Source organism: Bison bison, unplaced genomic scaffold, assembly GCF_000754665.1.
Source record: "Bison bison bison isolate TAMUID 2011002044 unplaced genomic scaffold, Bison_UMD1.0 scf7180017864142, whole genome shotgun sequence".
Lineage (NCBI taxonomy): Eukaryota > Metazoa > Chordata > Mammalia > Artiodactyla > Bovidae > Bison > Bison bison.
This window is the reverse complement of record NW_011494714.1, coordinates 998,645-1,017,447: the sequence shown is the minus strand read 5'-3', so window position 1 is coordinate 1,017,447 and position 18,803 is coordinate 998,645. Positions and strand designations below refer to the sequence as shown.

The following is an 18,803-nucleotide window of genomic DNA, read 5'->3' as shown; positions in this document are numbered from 1 at the left end:
TTCCCTGGTGGTCCAGCGGCTAAGATTCTGTGCTCCCAATGAAAGGGGCCTGGGTTCAATCCCTGGTGAGGGAACCAGATCCCACATGCTGCAACTAAGAGTTCCCATGCTGCTGCTAAAGATCCCACAACAGATGGAAAACCCTGTGTGCCACAACCAAGACCTGGTGCAGCCAAACAAATAAATATTTTTTTAATATAAATTTATTTATTTTAATTGGAGGCTAATTACTTTACAATATTGTATTGGTTTTACCATACTTCGACATGAATCTGCCACGGGTGCACATGTGTTCCCCATCCTGAACCCCCCTCCCTCCCCATACCGTCCCTCTGGGTCATCCCAGTGCACCAGCCCTGAGCACCCTGTATCATGCATCGAACCTGGACTGGCGATCCGTTTCACATATGATAATATATATGTTTCAATGCCATTCTCCCAAATCATCCCATCCTCGCCTTCTTCCACAGAGTCCAAAAGACTGTTCTATACATCTGTGTCTCTTCTGCTGTCTCACATACAGGGTTATTGTTACCATCTTTCTAAATTCCATATATATGCGCTAGTATACTGTATTGGTGTTTTTCTTTCTGGCTTACTTCACTCTGTATAATAGGCTCCAGTTTCATCCACCTCATTAGAACTGATTCAAATGTATTCTTTTTAATGGCTGAGTAATATTCCATTGTGTATATGTACCACAGCTTTCTTATCCATTCGTCTGCTGATGGACATCTAGGTTGCTTCCATGTCCTAGCTATAATAAACAGTGCTGCGATGAACATTGGGGTACATGTGTCTCTTTCAATTCTGGTTTCCTCAGTGTGTATGCCCAGCAGTGGGATTGCAGGGTCTTATGGAGAAGGCAATGGCACCCCACTCCAGTACTCTTGCCTGGAAAATCCCATGGACAGAGGAGCCTGGTAGGCTGCAGTCCATGGGGTCGATAAAAGTCTGACACGACTGAGCTACTTCACTTGCACTTTTCACTTTCATGCATTGGAGAAGGAAATGGCAACCCACTCCAGTATTCTTGCCTGGAGAATCCCAGGGATGGCGGAGCCTGGTGGGCTGCCGTCTGTGGGGTTGCACAGAGTCGGACACGACTGAAGTGACTTAGCATAGCATAGCATAGCGTGGCAGTTCTATTTCCAGTTTTTTAAGGAATCTCCACACTGTTCTCCATAGTGGCTGTACTAGTTTGCATTCCCACCAACAGTGTAAGAGAGTTCCCTTTTCTCTACACCCTCTCCAGCATTTATTGCTTGTAGACTTTTGGATAGCAGCCATTCTGACTGGCGTGAAATGGTACCTCACTGTGGTTTTGATTTGCATTTCTCTGATAATGAGTGATGTTGAGCATCTTTTCATGTGTTTGTTAGCCATCTGTATGTCTTCTTTGGAGAAATATCTGTTTAGTTCTTTGGCCCATTTTTTGATTGGGTCGTTTATTTTTCTGGAATTGAGCTGCAGGAGTTGCCTGTATATTTTTGAGATTAACTCTTTGTCAGTTGCTTCATTTGCTATTATTTTCTCCCATTCTGAAGGCTGTCTTTTGACCTTGCTTATAGTTTCCTTTGTTGTGCAGAAGCTTTTAAGTTTAATTAGGTCCCATTTGTTTATTTTTGCTTTTATTTCCAATATTCTGGGAGGTGGGTCATAGAGGATCCTTCTGTGATGTATGTCAGAGAGTGTTTTGCCTATGTTCTCCTCTAGGAGTTTTATAGCTTCTAGTCTTACGTTTAGATCTTTAATCCATTTTGAGTTTATTTTTGTGTAAGGTGTTAGAAAGTGTTCTAGTTTCATTCTTTTACATTTTTTACATTAAAAAAAAAGTGCCATTCAAACAATGACTCCTGAATCTACTGTCCCCTGCCTAATATTCAAAATATGCCATTGTCCCAGAAGTCCTTGGGCCCTACCCTCCCTCCTGTGTTCTGTAGAATCACATCTGAACTTCTCAGGAAGGCATCAAAATTTGGTCCCCACCACACGTTCTGTATTTTCACTGCATTTACCACACTTGCTGTCCCCTTCCTCACCCAGAATGGCCCTTCCTTTCCTTTCCACCAGGAAAATTCATCACATTCCTTCCAGCCCAGTTCAAATCAATCTCTCTTATCTGCCTCTCTCGCTCCCTCTCTCCCATTAAACTTTCTGCAGTCCCAGCAAACCAGTGGCTCTCCCATTTGTCTCACAAAGCCATATTCATACCTAAAGCACAACCTTGGTCCCACCAGGTGAGAGTTAGCAGTCTGGTGTCTCCCTCCCACAAAAGAAGTTTCAGGCAAGCAGGACAGACTGTCCATTTAGTACCCTGAGTGCCTGGCACTGTGTTCACCGAGGATCAGGCGGTCAATAAACTGTATGGAATTCAGTGAGCTACAGGAAGATTGTGTGCCCTGGAGATGCTGGAATTCCTTACTATTTCAATATGAAAGCCACAGTTCTGAAGATATCAAGGTGTTAAGAGCCCATGTCTGAATATCCTGGCTCTAATCTGGAATTATGCAGCAATGCATCAAATTCTCTCTGCATCAAATTCCTCTATGGCTTTTAAAAAATACCAATGCCCAGATCTTACTCCTAGTGATTCTGATTTCATAGATCTGGAGTGGGCCCTGGGCCATAGCGGATATTAACAGGTCTGATGTGAAGAAAAAGAAAAAAAAGGTCTGATGTGCTGCCTGGGTTGACACCCTCTGTTGCAACTCAGGGGGCAGGGGCGGGGCAGGGGGGGTGGCATCCACCACATCACGCAGAACTCCCAGTCCAAGGAGGAGTCAGAGGGAGGGATTACAGGGGTGTTGAGAGAGCTGAGTGTTGCCCTCCCCATCCTTCATGCCCTCTGGTTGTGGGCTGCCTCTTACCCAGAGTTCCATAAAAACAGCATTTTTCCAGGAGTATTGCGAGCGGAAACAGTTGGAAAAGTACGATGTAATGAACACCAACTAATCAGCAATGTCTGTGTCTGAGCAGTGCTAGGAAGTTTGCACGTCGGCTTATTTAATCCTCAACATACCCGTGGCAGGAAGTTTATGATTCCTATTTTTCTGATGAGAAAAACAAGCCCAGAAGTTGTTTTTCTGCCCAAGGCCACAGAGATGGAAAGTGACAGTTTCACTACACAATGCAGGAAATCTCTGCTTAAGTACTTAATATTTCAGAGTCAAGAAAGAGAGACTCTGGGGAAAACAGAAGAGACAGCATGTGAGAGGAAAAGGGGTTCTGGGGAAGGGAGAGGAAAGGCAGAGAAAGACGAGGCAGGATCAGGAAGGGCATGGTGGCTTGAGGGCTGTCCCAGGTTTCTGAGTGAAAACTGACATTCTCACCGGAAACCTGGGTCCGGGTGAGACCGCGTGGTGGATCCTGGCCACAGGAGGGATGCAAACACAAGCAGTGTAGAATAGAGGGCTGCAGACTGCTCTCCCGGCTTCCTGCCCAACACCAAGCCCAGGCTCAAACGTATGAAATCGAGCTGAGAGCACTGAGCCTCAGGTTGGCTGTGTGGATCTAACTCATCTGGTCACGGTGGGTGCTCAGGAAATGTCAGACTGTCTGTCTGCCTGCCTGCCCCTCTCTCATTCCTCCTGCTCCCCCTGGATCTGAGCTGGGTCAGAGCCCCAGGATCAGTCATACTCACAGGATGTAGGTGATGACACCGATGCTCCTGCAAAACAAAGAACAGTCAAGTCAGGGCCGCCTGGCTCTCCTCCCAGACCAGCAAGCGACTCCCCGCTTGGCTCTGAGGGCCCCTTCACGGCAGCCCCCACACGCCGCCTCCAGCCCCACACCCCTCCCCACCCCACACTTCAGCAGCAGCCAGGGACTCGCTCAGAGTCAATCAGGTCTGGATGTTGAGCCCGAGGACCCACTAACAGCTGTGATGACCACCTCTGAGCCTCTTTCTCCTCATAAAATGAGGATAATAATAACTATCTTACAGGACCACTGGGAGGATTTTAGAAAACCAAGTGATCAAGGTACCCAGCCAACTGTATAGCACAGTTCACATGAAACGAGCCCCATCTGTGCAGTCAATCACTGCGGTACCCGGCCCAGCACGGTAACCAGAATACATGAGGCCCCCAGGGATCACATGGTTGACCAACATAACGAATTATTGTCACTAGTATGTTTATGACAGCTGTGGCAGTCTCAGGGTGAGCCTGTACCTCTGGCTTCCAGCCCCTTGTTCTCTGCCTTGGCCATGTGCTAACTGCCACATGCCAGCACCCCAGGAGCAGCCAGAGGCTCTTAAAGGTGAGTGTGGAGGAAGAGGTTTTCATCCGGGGGATGTCAGCCAGAGCCAGGATCTGGGGCCACGTGGGGGGCTGTCCCACTTACCACATGTCCGCCTCCAGGCCCAGGGGCTCATAGTTCACAATTTCTGGAGCTGAAAGAAGCCATGTCGAAGAGTCAGCAGGAGTATGAAAAGGAGAAGAGATGATCTTAAGGAATTTTAGGGAATTAGATGCCGAAGGTCTCCATCCTGAACCCTCCCTAAGGAAAATTAGAGAGGCGGATGGAGATAGCCTGGGTCTAGGGATTTTGAGGGAGGAAGTTGCCTGTTATTCTGATAGTGAGGAAGACAGAAAGCACAAGGGGAGCCCTGGAAAAGGAAGAGGAGAGTGGGGAGAGGCAGGTGCAGGACGGACAGTGGGGTCCATGACAAAGACTGCTTTTGAACTCTCAGCTGGAAACCAGTCAGCCAGCACTGGAAGGTGATGGGGGAGAAAAGGAGGCAGAGAGAGAATCCACATTCCTCTGCGGGTGTCTAAAGAGGGTACCTCCCACCTGAGCAGGGGCAGGAGGACATTCTGGTGGCCACTGAGGTGAGGAGCCAGTGATGTCCGAGGGGCATCCAAAAGAAGATGCCAGGAACAGGCTGGGTACCTGGGGTGGGAGTGAGGTGGGTCAGAGCCATCACCCAGGTCATCACACAGGCGTCATCACACAGGTAGAAATAGGAGCCATGTGAATGCTGCCAGGACCACGAGAAGGTGCAGAGTCTAGGAAAGAAGACTCTACCCAGGAGAGAAGAGGACCAAATGCTGCCTGGAGATCAAGCCTGTACCCTGGATGGGCTGGAAAGCAAGTGTTGAATTTCACACCCACTGCAGTGACCAGAGAGTGCTGAGTGTGGGCTGCATGATAAGGGTGAGATGACTCTTTAAAAAAGCTTGGTGATGAAATAGAAAAGAAAGAGGGGGCGATAACTAGAAAAGGGAGGATTGAGCCTTGTTTAATCACGAATGGGAGAAGGTGGAGAGAGGGGAAGGCTAAGTTTGTTTATCTAGAATATCAAAACCTCTGCATCTATAGGATGAACCCACCCTCCCACCCTCCCAGATGCAGGGAACCACTCTCCTGGCTTTGCTTTCTTGTTAGCTTCCAAAAAATGATGCCATACTGAATCTCATCTACCGTCAATAGACCTTTTCCCCCCACTCAACTGATGCTTCTAGCATTCACTGAATGTTCACCCATGGTCTTTCATATTCACTGCTATATAATAGTCCACTTTGTGAATACAGACTATCTTCCAGTCATTTCTTTGGTGATCATTTGGAAGGTCTCTACTTATTTTTATTATTTTTTTGTATTATTAACTTTTATTGAAAAATCACTGCTATGAGCTCTTCTCTCAGCTCTCCTGAGACACACAAGAAAGGCTTTCATTAGGACAGTGTTATTCAAAGTACAGTCTGCAGGCAAATAATCTGCAGACTGTCACTGGTGCTGACAAGATATGTACAGAAGTTGAGAGTATGTATTTAGAGGCTCAGCTGGTAAAGAACCGCCTGCAGTGTGGGAAACCCAGGTTCGATTCCTGGGTTGGGAAGATCCCCTGGAGGAGAGCGTGGCAACCCACTCCAGTATTCTTGCCTGAGAATCCCATGGCCAGAGGAGCTTGGAGGGCTACAGTTCATGGGGTCGCAAGGAGTCGGACACGACTGAGCAACTTAACACACACACACATAGCAATTTGACATTGCCATGACACACACCATGATCACTTTTCTAGGAATTTATTTGTATTGTATCTTATTGAAGAAGCTGTCCAGGATATACTATTTCCCCCCAGGTTGTTCCTCATAGAGAGTTTGAGAAGCATAACTCACTTTTCAGTGCTCATCTGCCTGATATAAACACATACTCATTTCTGTCCTCCAGGTACTTTTGTTTTTCCACTTTCATCTGCGTTTTTCTTTCTCGTCTTTTTAAAAAATTGCTTCTTGTTAGTTTTCTTATTGACTGTTTTTTCTCTAACTTCTATTTTTGTAATGACTACCCCTGAGATCTTACTATGGACATGAAACAAATTCTAACATAAGTCAATATTTGGGCCCTCCTCTAACAATACAAGAATTTTAGAACACTAATTTCAAGTACTCTGTCCTATCTAACATTATTTTCTTCAGTTTCTACTTCTATCTTTTTTCAACCCCATATTTAATCTTCATCATCATCATCATTATTTAGGAAAGAAAGTAATTATATTTGCCTAATGTTCTCTGATTTCTTTGCTCCTATTACTTCTTGCATTTAGAACTCCAAGTACACCTTTTAGAAGTTCCACTAACAAAGGTCTGTTGGAGGTTGTTTTTATTGTTTTATCTTTGTTGTTGTCGTTGTTTTTATTTTGCTTTTTGTTTAATCTCTTACCTTCATTCTTGAAATACAATTTCTTCACAACTATGGAGTTTTTATTTTTCCTCAGTTCTTTGAATATCATATTCTATTGGACAATGTTGTTTTAAGAAGCATGCTGTCAGTCCAAGTATTGGTTTTTGTTTATTTTTGGTTTTTGTAGGTAATCTATCTTTTCTCTTTGGATGATTTTTAAGATCTTCTCTTTGTCTCTGATGCCCTATAGTTTAAGTATAATGTATGGACTTTAGAGGTATGGACTTCTTTCTGATTGAAATACATTGTCCTTTCTGTATCTGGGGATGCATGTTTTTACATCAGTTCTGAAAATGTTCAGCAGTTTTATTCAGATACTGCTCTATTGTCTTAATTCCCTCCTCCAGGAATCCAAATAGACCTATGGTAAACTTCTTATTTTAACCTTATTTCACTTATCCTCTCTTTAACATTTCTATATCTTTGCCACTGTGTGATAGTCTAGCTAATTTTTTCCACCTCAGTCTTCCAAATCTTTAATTCTCTCCTCAGCTGTGTATAATCTGCTGTTTGGCCCATCCACTGAGGTTAAAATTTCAGTGAGTGTATGTTATTTCTTAAAGTTCTATCTGGTTCTTGCTTGCTCATTCTTATGAGTTTACCTGTTATTTCTATATACATTCCATTTATTTTATAGTCAACATCTGATCATTTTAATATCCTACTTCCTTGAACATCTAAGTCTTGCTAGTTTCTGATAAATGCTGACATGTGCACTTGCCTTTAGGAGAGATCCTCTTATTGAATATTCTTGCAGCTCACAGCTCCAGCTCAAAGTTCATTTCACTCAATTTTTAGGGTAGGACAGGTGATGGCTGAAGGAGTTACTATACTTAAAGATTTATCTTATTTCCTAAGTCCAGAATCACATTAAAAACATTTTTCTCAAGAATCCAACTTTGTAGTGAGAGGACCTTTTGGAAGAAGTTTTCCACCACATTCCCAGAAGCTGACAGTTTTTAACTCTGGTCTCAGGTTAAAATTTCAAAGAGGGAATAGGGAACAGTGGTTATAACCTGTTCAGGGGTCTATGATGAAAAGGAAGTCATCATAATTTGGGCAGGGGCTTACAGAAACCACCCTATATATCTGTAAGGAGCAAATAAGACCAGTTCTGGACTGGAGCTGTATCATACTGGCTCACAAGAGTCAACCGTGGGCATCTCTTCCCAACTCTGAATTCAGTGAAACAGGTTGATAGCTTGAAACTAGTAAATGCTGTAAATTAGGGTTGTATTTTGTTTTGTCCTGAGACCTGACTGTTAGACATTTACCAGTATATCACTGGGAAAATCCCTCCACAGTTTGTCTGGCTCCGCCCATCAATGTCTTACTCACATTGCCACCCTCTGATCCATCTAGAAAGGACAGTGAACTGTCCCTGATAAACATACTCATTCTGGCCCTTCACCCCCGCTATGCGGTGCCTCAGATATGCGCCTCCTCTACCCTGGCTTCTTCTCCACCCCACCCCACTTTAGATTCTCCTCCACCCATGACACCAGCACTTCATCTCTCACTCAAGGCCAGGACTGAGCCCACTGACCTCGTGAGAGTGGCTACGTCACGTAACAGTCTTTCAGAGCTGTCTATATTACTCACTTCACAATTAACCACATCCTCTCTCATGACAACTCTTCCATTACTGCCCTGAATTTCTAGTTGAACAATTTATTATTATTCAACCCTTGGTATGAACTTAAAACATGCATTTTTACCACATATGTGAATGGTGGGCAGTAACTGCTATCTTGGACAAAGTTTGAGACTGTATACCTGTACCCTAGGTTCAAGATGATTCTACCACTAACTGACTGTGTGACCCTGGGCGTGTCATTCTGAGTGTGGCTGCTTACCGTCCCTGTGTCTCCAGCATCTGATGTCTATCATATAGTAGATAGAGAATAACCACTGGTTGACCTTAACTAAAATCCCCTAGCTCTGCAATTCCACGTCTGTTAAACTAGACCAGACGATCTGAAAATATGCCTCAAGCACTCTTGTTTGATTGTTTGATGTCTTATTTCCACAGCTAAATTCCACCCTTAAAGGCTCCTTCGAGAGATAACCTGGTATAATGGAAAGAGATTAGGCTTTGGGACTTTCCCAGTGGTCCAGTGTATAGGACTCTGCGCTTCCACTTCAGGGGGCACAGGTTCAATCCCTGGTCAGGGAACTAAGATTCCACATGTTGCACAGTGCAGTTAAAAAAAAAAAAAAGAGCATAGGCTTTAATGTTGGATGTATCTGTATTTGAATCTCTGCTCTATCATGTACTGGTTGTTTTACCTTGAATAAGGCACTTGATGGAGAAAATATTTTGAACCTGCTTCATAAGATTGTATGGGTATTAATTGGACAATGTCTGTATACAGAACACCAGGCCTAGTGCCTGGCACATGGCAAGATTCCCCTGCTGGGGCGTCTGCAGTTTCATTCCCTAGTGGCTGCAGAGTTGGTATATATGGCCTGAAACTCCATCATGGTGGATGATCTGGTTCATCTTTCTTTTTGTTTAGGCTGTGGTCAGAAGTTTCAGTCCCTAGATTTTGAGGAAACCATGCCCTCCTTCCATCTCTAAGAGCATTTCAACTCCCCGAGCAGTGAGATGGTGGTTCTCAATTCTCACTCCTTTCTCCTCTGCAAAGCTGTTTCTTTATGACCCCCTGGCCTGTGGCACAAGACCTAAAAGGGGGTTTCTGCGGTCTGGGCCAAGGCTGAGAGACACGGAGGGAAGACAGAGCCGCCAGAGCCCTGTTGGACCTGGGCACCCTGTGCATGAATGAAGACCAGATGTATGGGACAGGCAAGTGTGTGGATCTGGCATCTGGCAGATAATTTCCCTTTTCTTTTTTAGGAAATCAAAAGCTACTCCAGAAAAGATTGAGTTTAGGGGAATGCAACAGGGTGAGGTAATTTTAAATCTTCACAATCAGCTCATCTAAGAGCAGGAAGTGGGGCCAGCTCTGGGAAGATTTAACTCTGCAAATGGCCCCAGCCCCACCTGGCCTCCCACTGCCCTGCTGGCGCTCAACCCTCACCCAGAGGCCAGCGAGACATTTCCTGTGGACAAAGGAGCATGGCAGGTGACGGGCCACAGGGTCGCAAAGAGTCGAAGATGACTGAAGCAACTTGGCACACACACACGCACACACGCAAGGCATCATCTCTCAGCCCAGAGACTACAGCCCCAGACACAGGGTTTGCTCCTGGGATTTCTCTATCTGTTGATCCGAGATTCTCAGCTGGGAGAAAAAACAGGCCTAAAACTCACCAACAAATTCTGGTGTCCCAAAAATGTTCTTAAATTCAACTCCGTCTTCTATTTCATGAGCCAGGCCAAAGTCAATCAGCTTGATGTGTGGAATGGGAATATTCTTGTCCAACAACATAATGTTTTCTGGCTGGTAAACAAAAAAAAGAAGAAGAAGAAAAGGGGATAAAAGAAAAGATGGTAATTAAAGCCCTATTTTATGTTTTTGCTTTGGGTTTAAGGTGGGGTTTAGTGTTCTTTTTTAGGACCAAAACAGCACAAACCCTTTCTTACTCTTGTGTCCTCAGTCCTCTCCCGTGAACCCAAGAACAGCCACAACGCTGAGGGCAAGGCCTGGGTTTTACCAAAGCTGCTGCTGACAGCAGAACCAGACTGTGGCTTTAATCCTTCTGTTTCTGAATGGGAGATCCCGGCCATGTAGTGCCTTTGTCTCCCCATCTGTCAAATGGGGCCAGGGAGATACTTGCAGCATTTCCTGTAAACAAAACCATGGCCTCTTTATGTGTGATGGGGGAGGGGCACTGCAACTTAACCCCGATTTACACTTGGCTTATTGACCTGCATCTTCCTGACCACCCCTTTCCCGTGGCTGGTCAGCTTCCTGTTGACAACACTCCCCTCCCCTAGACTAATGTATAGCTCACACTTCTCTGTGTGTTTAACTAATTCTGGCCCTCAGTGAGACACAGGAAAAAGCACCTGATTTCCAGGGAAAATACCAGCTGCCTAGACTATTTCCAGCCCAGCAAACAGCTGCCAGATTGGACACAACACTGGGGGTGTCTGCTGGAGGGGGGCCAGCCCTGCCCTGGCCTCACACAGCCCCAGGTCCCAGTGAGGCCAGAACAGGATCCTGAGCTGACCCTTTGCACTCCCACCCAACTGCTCAGAGCAGTTGGTGGGTGAGCAGGTCCCTCTGATTCATCTTCTTTCCTCCTGCTCCTCACCGGGACTATCCTGGATCCCATTCGAAAAGAAAAGCCTTGAAAACATACATGCCCACGAAAACTGGTACACAGATGTTCTCAGCAGCATATTCATAATAGTCTCAAAGTGGAAACAACACAAATGGCCATCACTGATGAGTAGATAAATGAAGTGTGGTATATCCATACAGTAGAGTGCTATTCAGCCATAAAAAGGAATGGAGGCAGAGAAAAACATAAAAAGGAATGGCGTACTGATACATGCTATATACCATGGGTGAACCTTGAAAACATCTTGCTAAGTGAAAATCAGTCACCAAAAATCACAGATTATACGACTCCATTAATATAAGATATCCAGAATAGGCAAATCCATAGAGACAGAGAGTAGACAGGGAGTTGCCTAGGGCCTGGGGAATGGGGAATGACTAATAGGTACAGGGTTTCTTTCAGGTGATGAAAATCATCCAAAATTGATTGCAGTGTGAGTTATACAACTTTGTAAATTGTACACTTCAAATGGGTGAATTATACGTGATGTATAACTCTCAATAAAGTAGCTTTAAATAAATAGATAAGCAAATAAAGAAATGTTTGAGAAAACTGAATGGCCCTGTTTCTCAAAGCACTAGAGAATTTCCCACCTTGCACTTCTGCTCTACCCGGAAAACCTCTGCTCAGTCTCTGTCCACTGAAATCCAAGTCAGGCTTCAAAGTCTGAGTTAATCCAGCTCTTCCTTGAAATCTTCCCTCACTGGCACTGAGCTTTCTCTCCAGCCCGCAGATGTGAGCCCTCTCTGCCCCCTGGACTCCTTCATGCTCACTGGAACCTTTCTGCCATGACAGTTGTCACACTCTCTCTTGTCCAACAGTCCTCACTGCCCTACTGGACCCTCAGCTGGAGGGAGGAGTCAGGTCTTTGCATCTCCACCACCACACAGAACACAGAGGGTGAGAGGTGGACGGTGGCCCTCGCTATTAGTTAGACTGATCCCAAATCTGCACTGAAGACACCCCAGGTGTTTGCATCTAGAACTTCCCGCTCCCTGAAGTCTCTGACCTCACATCACAGTGACTGGAAACTTTCACTCAAGTGAGTTGGATGAGAAACCCTTCCATTTTTTTTCCTTTTTTAAAAAATATATGTTTCCTTTTGCATCTTTAAAGTGTGTTTATTCTTTTTCCCCTCCAGAGATTTTTCTCCACTTCATTTTGAAACTGTGTCAAAGTCCTTTTCCAAGGCAGGGCAGCTCCTTGGGTTCTGCAGAAAGGCAAGCGAGGGCAGCGGGTGGTCAAGACATGGGACACAGGCTAGGAGTCCCATGCCAGTGCGCCGACCTGGCCTTCTGGGGCTTCTCAGGGACCCCAAGTGTCCTGGCACCTGGGAAGTGAGTTAAGCCTTCCCCACAGCCCACCATCTCCTGAACTGGGGGGCTTCTCCTCCTCCCATTCCAAAGTATTCCTGAGCCACCTTTCGGGAATGTCTCTCTTCCAGGGAACGGCCCTGAAGCTTCTCCCTGGGGCTAAGGGGTCCAGCCCAGGTACTCCTGACCACCACGGTGTGCTTAAAGCCTGGCACCACCACAAAACACGCTGAAAGGAGCTGAGAGCTGCAGTGGACACAGCAGACACAGAGCCCTGGTGGTCCCAAGACTGGGGAGCAGTAGGGATGGGCACAGGGACCCACAGGAAGGAAGGAGGAACAAAGAGGTGGAATTCTCCCAGGCCGCACCCTGAGCAGTGAAAAGAATCTTTGCCTCACATCCTCTCCCCTCTGTGGCCCACATTCCGGGGAAAACAGCCTCTCCGCTGGCTTGTGAGAACCTTCAGGCAAGGCCATGTTTTCTCACCCGAGTCCCATTTGTCCTCTGTCCTGTCTCAAGAACCTCACACACAGCCCCTGCTTGGGACACTCCCTGCATAGTCCCTACCCCGAATCTGGCTAATTCCTATTCACATTTCAGTAAAAATAGTACCTCCTCCAGAAAGCCTCCCCAGAAAGCCTCCCCACACTCACCACCTCCCCAGTTTCCATCACAGCCTGTACTTCCTCTCCTCTAGTGCTTCTCCCACTGCCTCAAGCTTGTCAGTTTACTGACCTGTCTTCTCCACTGGGCCAAGAGCTTCCTGAGGGTCTCAGTCCTACCAACTACCCAAAGCTTGGCCTAGAGCCTGGACCCACCAGGTGCTCAGTAAATGTTCTCCGAGTGAAGACAGGGCCATTTGGTACCCTCAGGGTGCGCATTACCAGGTCCAGAACACCATCTCTACCCCATCCTTTACTCTGGCTCTTCCTTTTGCCTCGAATGCCTTTCCTACCCTCCATCACACTTTCAGAGCCAGGCCCCCATCTCTGCCTCCTTTTATTTCCTTACTTTTAATGAAGCACACCCTGACCTTGTGCTCTAAGCCCTCAGAGCTGATCACGCTCACGAGCAAGTAGCCCTAGTTGCAGACTCTTTTGTATTGTGATGCACCTTTCCTGGGCGGTAGCCCCTCTGGGAAAATTCAAATCAGTTTTAAGGTTCCTGGCACCCCCTCTGATGTCTTGCATTGTGGATGTTTCATGCGAAGTGAAGGAACTGGGACCCTGTGGCCCTTCCCTTTCTTCGCCATGGAGGCTCTTCACCACTAGGGGTGCCCGAGAGCACACCTCCCCTCAGAATGGCTAAAGGGCTGAGTCAGGAGGGAAAAGAGACCGACTCAAGAAGGGTCCCAGGGGTAGTCAGAGGGCAGCAAAAAGGCAGTATGGTCTAAGCTTCTTCGAGTCTACCCTCCCCAAACTGTGTAGGATAGTGGGAAAGAGCCTAGGCTTAGGTATTGGGAAATTCCAGTTCAGCTCCACCACCAAAGGCTGTGTGAGCTTAAGCAGGCTTTTCCTCTCTGGATGATATCTGAAGCTCCTTCAAGCTCTAGGCTCTGTGACTGCAAGGTGACACAACCTTCCAAGCTGGCTGGGCCAATTCCCACTCCTCTGGGCCCCAAGGCAGGACCTACAAAGGTTCAGGTCTCCTGGCCCCAGGTCAGGAGGGAAGAGCAGACAGCCCAGCCAGACTGCCCTCTGGGGCAGCACAAAGCTATCTCTACTCCCTCACTCCTGTCATTCTCCTCCACCTTTATTTACTTCAACCAAACACCTCACCCACACACCTGACGTAGCTTCCAAAGCATGGCTGGAGGAAAGGATCACATTCCCATAGGTACTGCCACTGCCAAGCCCAGGGCCCATAGAGCAGCCACCAGGAGGTGAAATCTTACCTCTCCATTAAAACAAACCCATCAGCTCAGCCCACCAGACGAGCAGCTGCCAGCCAGTGTGTCCTTTAGCAACCCAGTGGATCTGGCCAGAGGTGCCTAGTCTGGTGCCAACTGGAAGCTTATCCTCTAGGGGGACCCATGTCAGGGGATTCCTACCAGCCTGGTACAGCATGTCTAAGAGTCCCTGAAGGATGAAGGCAGCCTCGGGGAGGTAGAGGGGGCTATGCAGTAAGATGCCAAAGACCAGAGCTTAGAGTCAGGCAGGTCCGGGGTCAAATCCCACCTCTACTACTCAGTGACACCTGGGAAAAGTCTCTGGGCCTCTTGGGGCCTTGGTTTCTCATCTGTAAAATGGTAACGCCTACTGTGACACAGTGTTGCTCTGAGGATTCAGAGAGACGGTCCACGCAAGGAGCGGTGCCCAGTGAGATTTTAGAGCAGAATGACTATGTTTGTTCTCTCCCTCTTGGGCTGCAGCAGTGACAACAGTCCTCCCTGGGGACTTTACTGAATCTGCTGAATCAGAAAAACATGCCCTTCGCAGACCTTCCCCCTCTCCCCCTCATCTTCTGCTTCCCTCCCCACATCCCATTTCACCCCCAGACTTACAATGTTGGGGCCCTAAGGGACCTCAGACACCATTTAGTCCCTGCCTGCTGCAGAGCTACCCAGAGAGGTCAAGAAACTGCCAGGACACTGAGCAAAGAACAGAGCCCAAGTCAGCTGACCCCCGGGCTGCTGCCCTCTTCCGGTGCCCACATGGTCTGCCCATCATCAGGCGAGGTGCTCAGCTCAGCAGAGCAGGAGCCAAGCCAGGTCTGTTAGGGGGATGAGGAAGCTGCCAAGGAACCTTCATGGGAAATGTCAAGCACGGTCCCAGGTTACTCAGGAAGTGCTGGGCAACCTGAGAAACAAGGCCTCTCGCTGCCAGGCCTCTGTGAGCAGGTTTCCATGGCACTGCAGCAAATTCTCTGCCCCCACCACCTGCCCCACTCCTGGCACACTGTAGATGAGACCACAGATAGCCCCTCCCCACCAGGCTCCAGTGCGCCTCAGGCCCAAGTCTGTCTTCATCTGGCATTCAAGGCCCTCCCACCTCTGGCCAACATACCCTCTGCTACATCCTGGCCGATTTTCATCACCCCCACCTCAACCTGCAGTTCACTCTGCGAGCATGCCTTTCTGACAAGCTTCTTCTCCCCTGCTCACCACCCAGCTCCAACATTTTCCTGCTGGAACCTCTCCTGTGACAACCCCTACCCACCGCCCCTGTCAATATACACAGCTAGTTGTTCCATCCAAGGGCCTGCATGGTATGTGGACATGCCTCTAGTGCAGAACCAACTACACTATAATTGCCCCTTACATTTCCTCTCCCCAGTATCCTGAGGCCCCAGAGGGAGGATGGGGCTTTGTCTCTCTTTTCCATCACTCCACCCAAGAGTGGCTGCCATGGAGTAGGTGCTCGGGAATAGCTGATGGGATGCAGGGATGAATGAACCAATGCAGTCACATGCACATCTCTTGCACAACCTGTTTTTAGGGAATCAACATAGATAGAGACTTAGAACCTGGGTTTGAATGCCAGTTTTGGTATTTACCAGCAGTCTAATGCTGGGCAATGGCACCCCACTCCAGTACTCTTGCCTGGAAAATCCCATGGATGGAGGAGCCTGGTGGGCTGCAGTCCATAGGGTCGCTAAGAGTCAGACACGACTGAGTGACTTCACTTTCACTTTTCACTTTCATGCATTGGAGAAGGAAATGGCAACCCACTCCAGTGTTCTTGCCTGGAGAATCCCAGGGACAGGGGAGCCTGGTGGGCTGCCGTCTATGGGGTCGCACAGAGTCGGACACGACTGAAGCGACTTAGCAGTAGCAGTGGCAACACTGGGCAAGTTACTTAAGCTCTATGAGCCTCAGACTTTTCACTTGTAAATTAGGAGTAACCGAAAACTTACCTCAAGAGGGTTACTAACAGGATCAAACAAGACATATAAAGTGGCCTGTTGCTGTTGTTATTCAGTCACTAAGTCGTGTCGACTCTTTATGACCCCAGAGACTGCAGCACACCGGGCTTCCCTGTCCTTCACTATCTCCTGGAATTTGCTCAAACTCATGTCCACTGAGTTGGTGATGCCATCCAACCATCTCATCCTCTTTTGCCCCCTTCTCCTCTTGCCTTCAACCTTTCCCAGCATCAGGGTCTTTTCCAAAGAGTCAGCTCTTTGCATCAGGTGGCTGAGGAATTGGAGCTTCAGCTTCAGCAATGGTCCTTCCAATGAATATTCAGGATTGATTTCCTTTAGGATCGACTGGCTTGATTTCCTTGATACACAAGGGACTCTCAAGAGTCTTCTCCAGCACCACAGTTCAAAAGCATCAATTCTTCAGTCCTCAGCCTTATTTATGGTACAACTCTCATATCTGTACACAACTACTGGAAAAACCATAGCTTTGACTATACAGACCTTTGTCAGGAAAGTGATGTCTCTGCTTTTTAGTAAGGTGTCTGGGTTTGTCATAGTTTTTTCCACCAAGGAGCAAGTGTCTTTTAATTTCATCGCTGCAGTCACTGTCCACAGTGACTTTGGAGACCAAGAAAATGAAATCTGTCACTGTTTCCACTTTTTCTCCATCTATTTGCCATGAAGTGATGGGACCAGTTGCCATGATCCTGTTTTTGGATCCAACCATCCAGAAAAAACCATTCAGTTTTTTGAATGTTGAGTTTTAAGCCACCTTTTTCACTCTCCTCTTTCACCTTCATCAAGAAGCTCTTTAGTTTCTCTTCTGCTATTAGGGTGGTATCATCTACACATCTGAGGTTACTGATATTTCTCCCAGCAATCTTGAATCTGGCTTGTGTTTCATCCAGCCTGGTATTTCACATGATGTACTCTACATAGAAGTTAAATAAGCAGGGTGACAATATACAGCCTTGACGTACTCCTTTCCTATTAGGAACCAGTCTGTTGTTCCATGTCCGGTTCTAACTGTTGCTTCTTGTCCTGCATACAGGTTTGTCAGGTGGCAGGTAAAGTGGTCTGGCATTTCCTTCTCTTTAAGAAATTTCCATAGTTTGTTGTGATCCACACAAAGGCTTTAGCATAGCCAATGAAGCACAAGTAGATATTTTTTGGGAATTCCCTTGGTTTTTCTATGATCCAGCAGATGCCAGCAAATGTTGGCAATTTGACCTCTGGTTCTCTGGTCTGTGCCAAACGACAACTAGCATTTGCCATGAGTTGTCCCCACACATTACCTTATTAGATTCTCAAGGCCACCAAGCTATGGATGCCCAGTGCCTCCATCTAGCCAGTGAGGAACCTGGGTCTCAATTCAGGCATTCTGAGCCCCAAGCTGTGCTTTGGGGGCCCCATCTGAACTAGTTGCCCACTGGAATCTACTGGAGACTGTGTTAAAAAGGCCAAACCAATTAAATCAACTCACTGGGAGTGAGGCTCCAGAACTGGTTTTCCAAAGCAAGTTCTGCAAGGATGTCAAAATCAGAGTACCCAGTGTTTGGGGAACCAACACTTGAGAAGGCCCTGTCTTAGAATTGAGTTTGAACTTCACTTCTGCCCCAGGCTAGCTGTGTGACCTTAGCAATAGACTCATCTCTCTGATCTTGGGCCCCTCATCTGCAAAGCAGGAATATTAATATGGCCATGGTGGAGAGATCTGACAGAATGTGGTCCACTGGAGAAGGCAATGGCAAGCCACTTCAGTATTCTTGCCTTGAGAACCCCATGAACAGTATGAAAAGGCAAAATGATAGGATACTGAAAGAGGAACTCCCCAGGTCAGTAGGTGCCCAATATGTTACTGGAGATCAGTGGAGAAATAACTCCAGAAAGAATGAAGGGATGGAGCCAAAGCAAAAACAATACCCAGCTGTGGATGTGACTGGTGATAGAAGCAAGGTCCGATGCTGTAAAGAGCAATATTGCATAGGAACCTGGAATGTCAGGTCCATGAATCAAGGCAAATTGGAAGTGGCCAAACAAGAGATGGCAAGAGTGAATGCCGACATTCTAGGAATCAGCGAACTGAAATGGACTGGAATGGGTGAATTTAACTCAGATGACCATTATATCTACTACTGCGGGCAGGAATCCCTCAGAAGAAACGGAGTGGCCATCATGGTCAACAAAAGAGTCTGAAATGCAGTACTTGGATGCAATCTCAAAAACGACAGAATGATCTCTGTTCGTTTCCAAGGCAAACCATTCAATATCACAGTAATCCAAGTCTATGCCCCAACCAGTAATGCTGAAGAAGCTGAAGTTGAACGGTTCTATGAAGACCTACAAGACCTTTTAGTACTAACACCCCAAAAGATGTCCTTTTCATTATAGGGGACTGGAATGCAAAAGTAGGAAGTCAAGAAACACCTGGAGTAACAGGCAAATTTGGCCTTGGAATACGGAATGAAGCAGGGCAAAGACTAATAGAGTTTTGCCAAGAAAATGCACTGGTCATAACAAATACCCTCTTCCAACAACACAAGAGAAGACTCTACACATGGACATCACCAGATGGTCAACACCAAAATCAGATTGATTATATTCTTTGCGGCCAAAGATGGAGAAGCTCTATACAGTCAGCAAAAACAAGACCAGGAGCTGACTGTGGCTCAGACCATGAACTCC

The 18,803-nt window shown here is 46.9% G+C and overlaps 1 protein-coding gene across 4 annotated transcripts in view; it reads right to left on the bottom strand.

The window, feature by feature from the left end:
* Nucleotides 1-18,803, bottom strand: part of DAPK2 (death-associated protein kinase 2) — a 142,686-nt gene that overhangs the window by 19,675 nt on the left and 104,208 nt on the right. For all 4 annotated transcript variants that reach the window (XM_010840209.1, XM_010840211.1, XM_010840212.1 and 1 more), the window contains exons 5-7: nt 9,965-10,094; nt 4,348-4,396; nt 3,644-3,670 (exon numbers count right to left, since the gene is read on the bottom strand). In XM_010840209.1, coding sequence (XP_010838511.1) covers nt 3,644-3,670; nt 4,348-4,396; nt 9,965-10,094 — 206 coding nt within the window. The remainder of the gene's footprint in view (nt 1-3,643; nt 3,671-4,347; nt 4,397-9,964; nt 10,095-18,803) is intronic.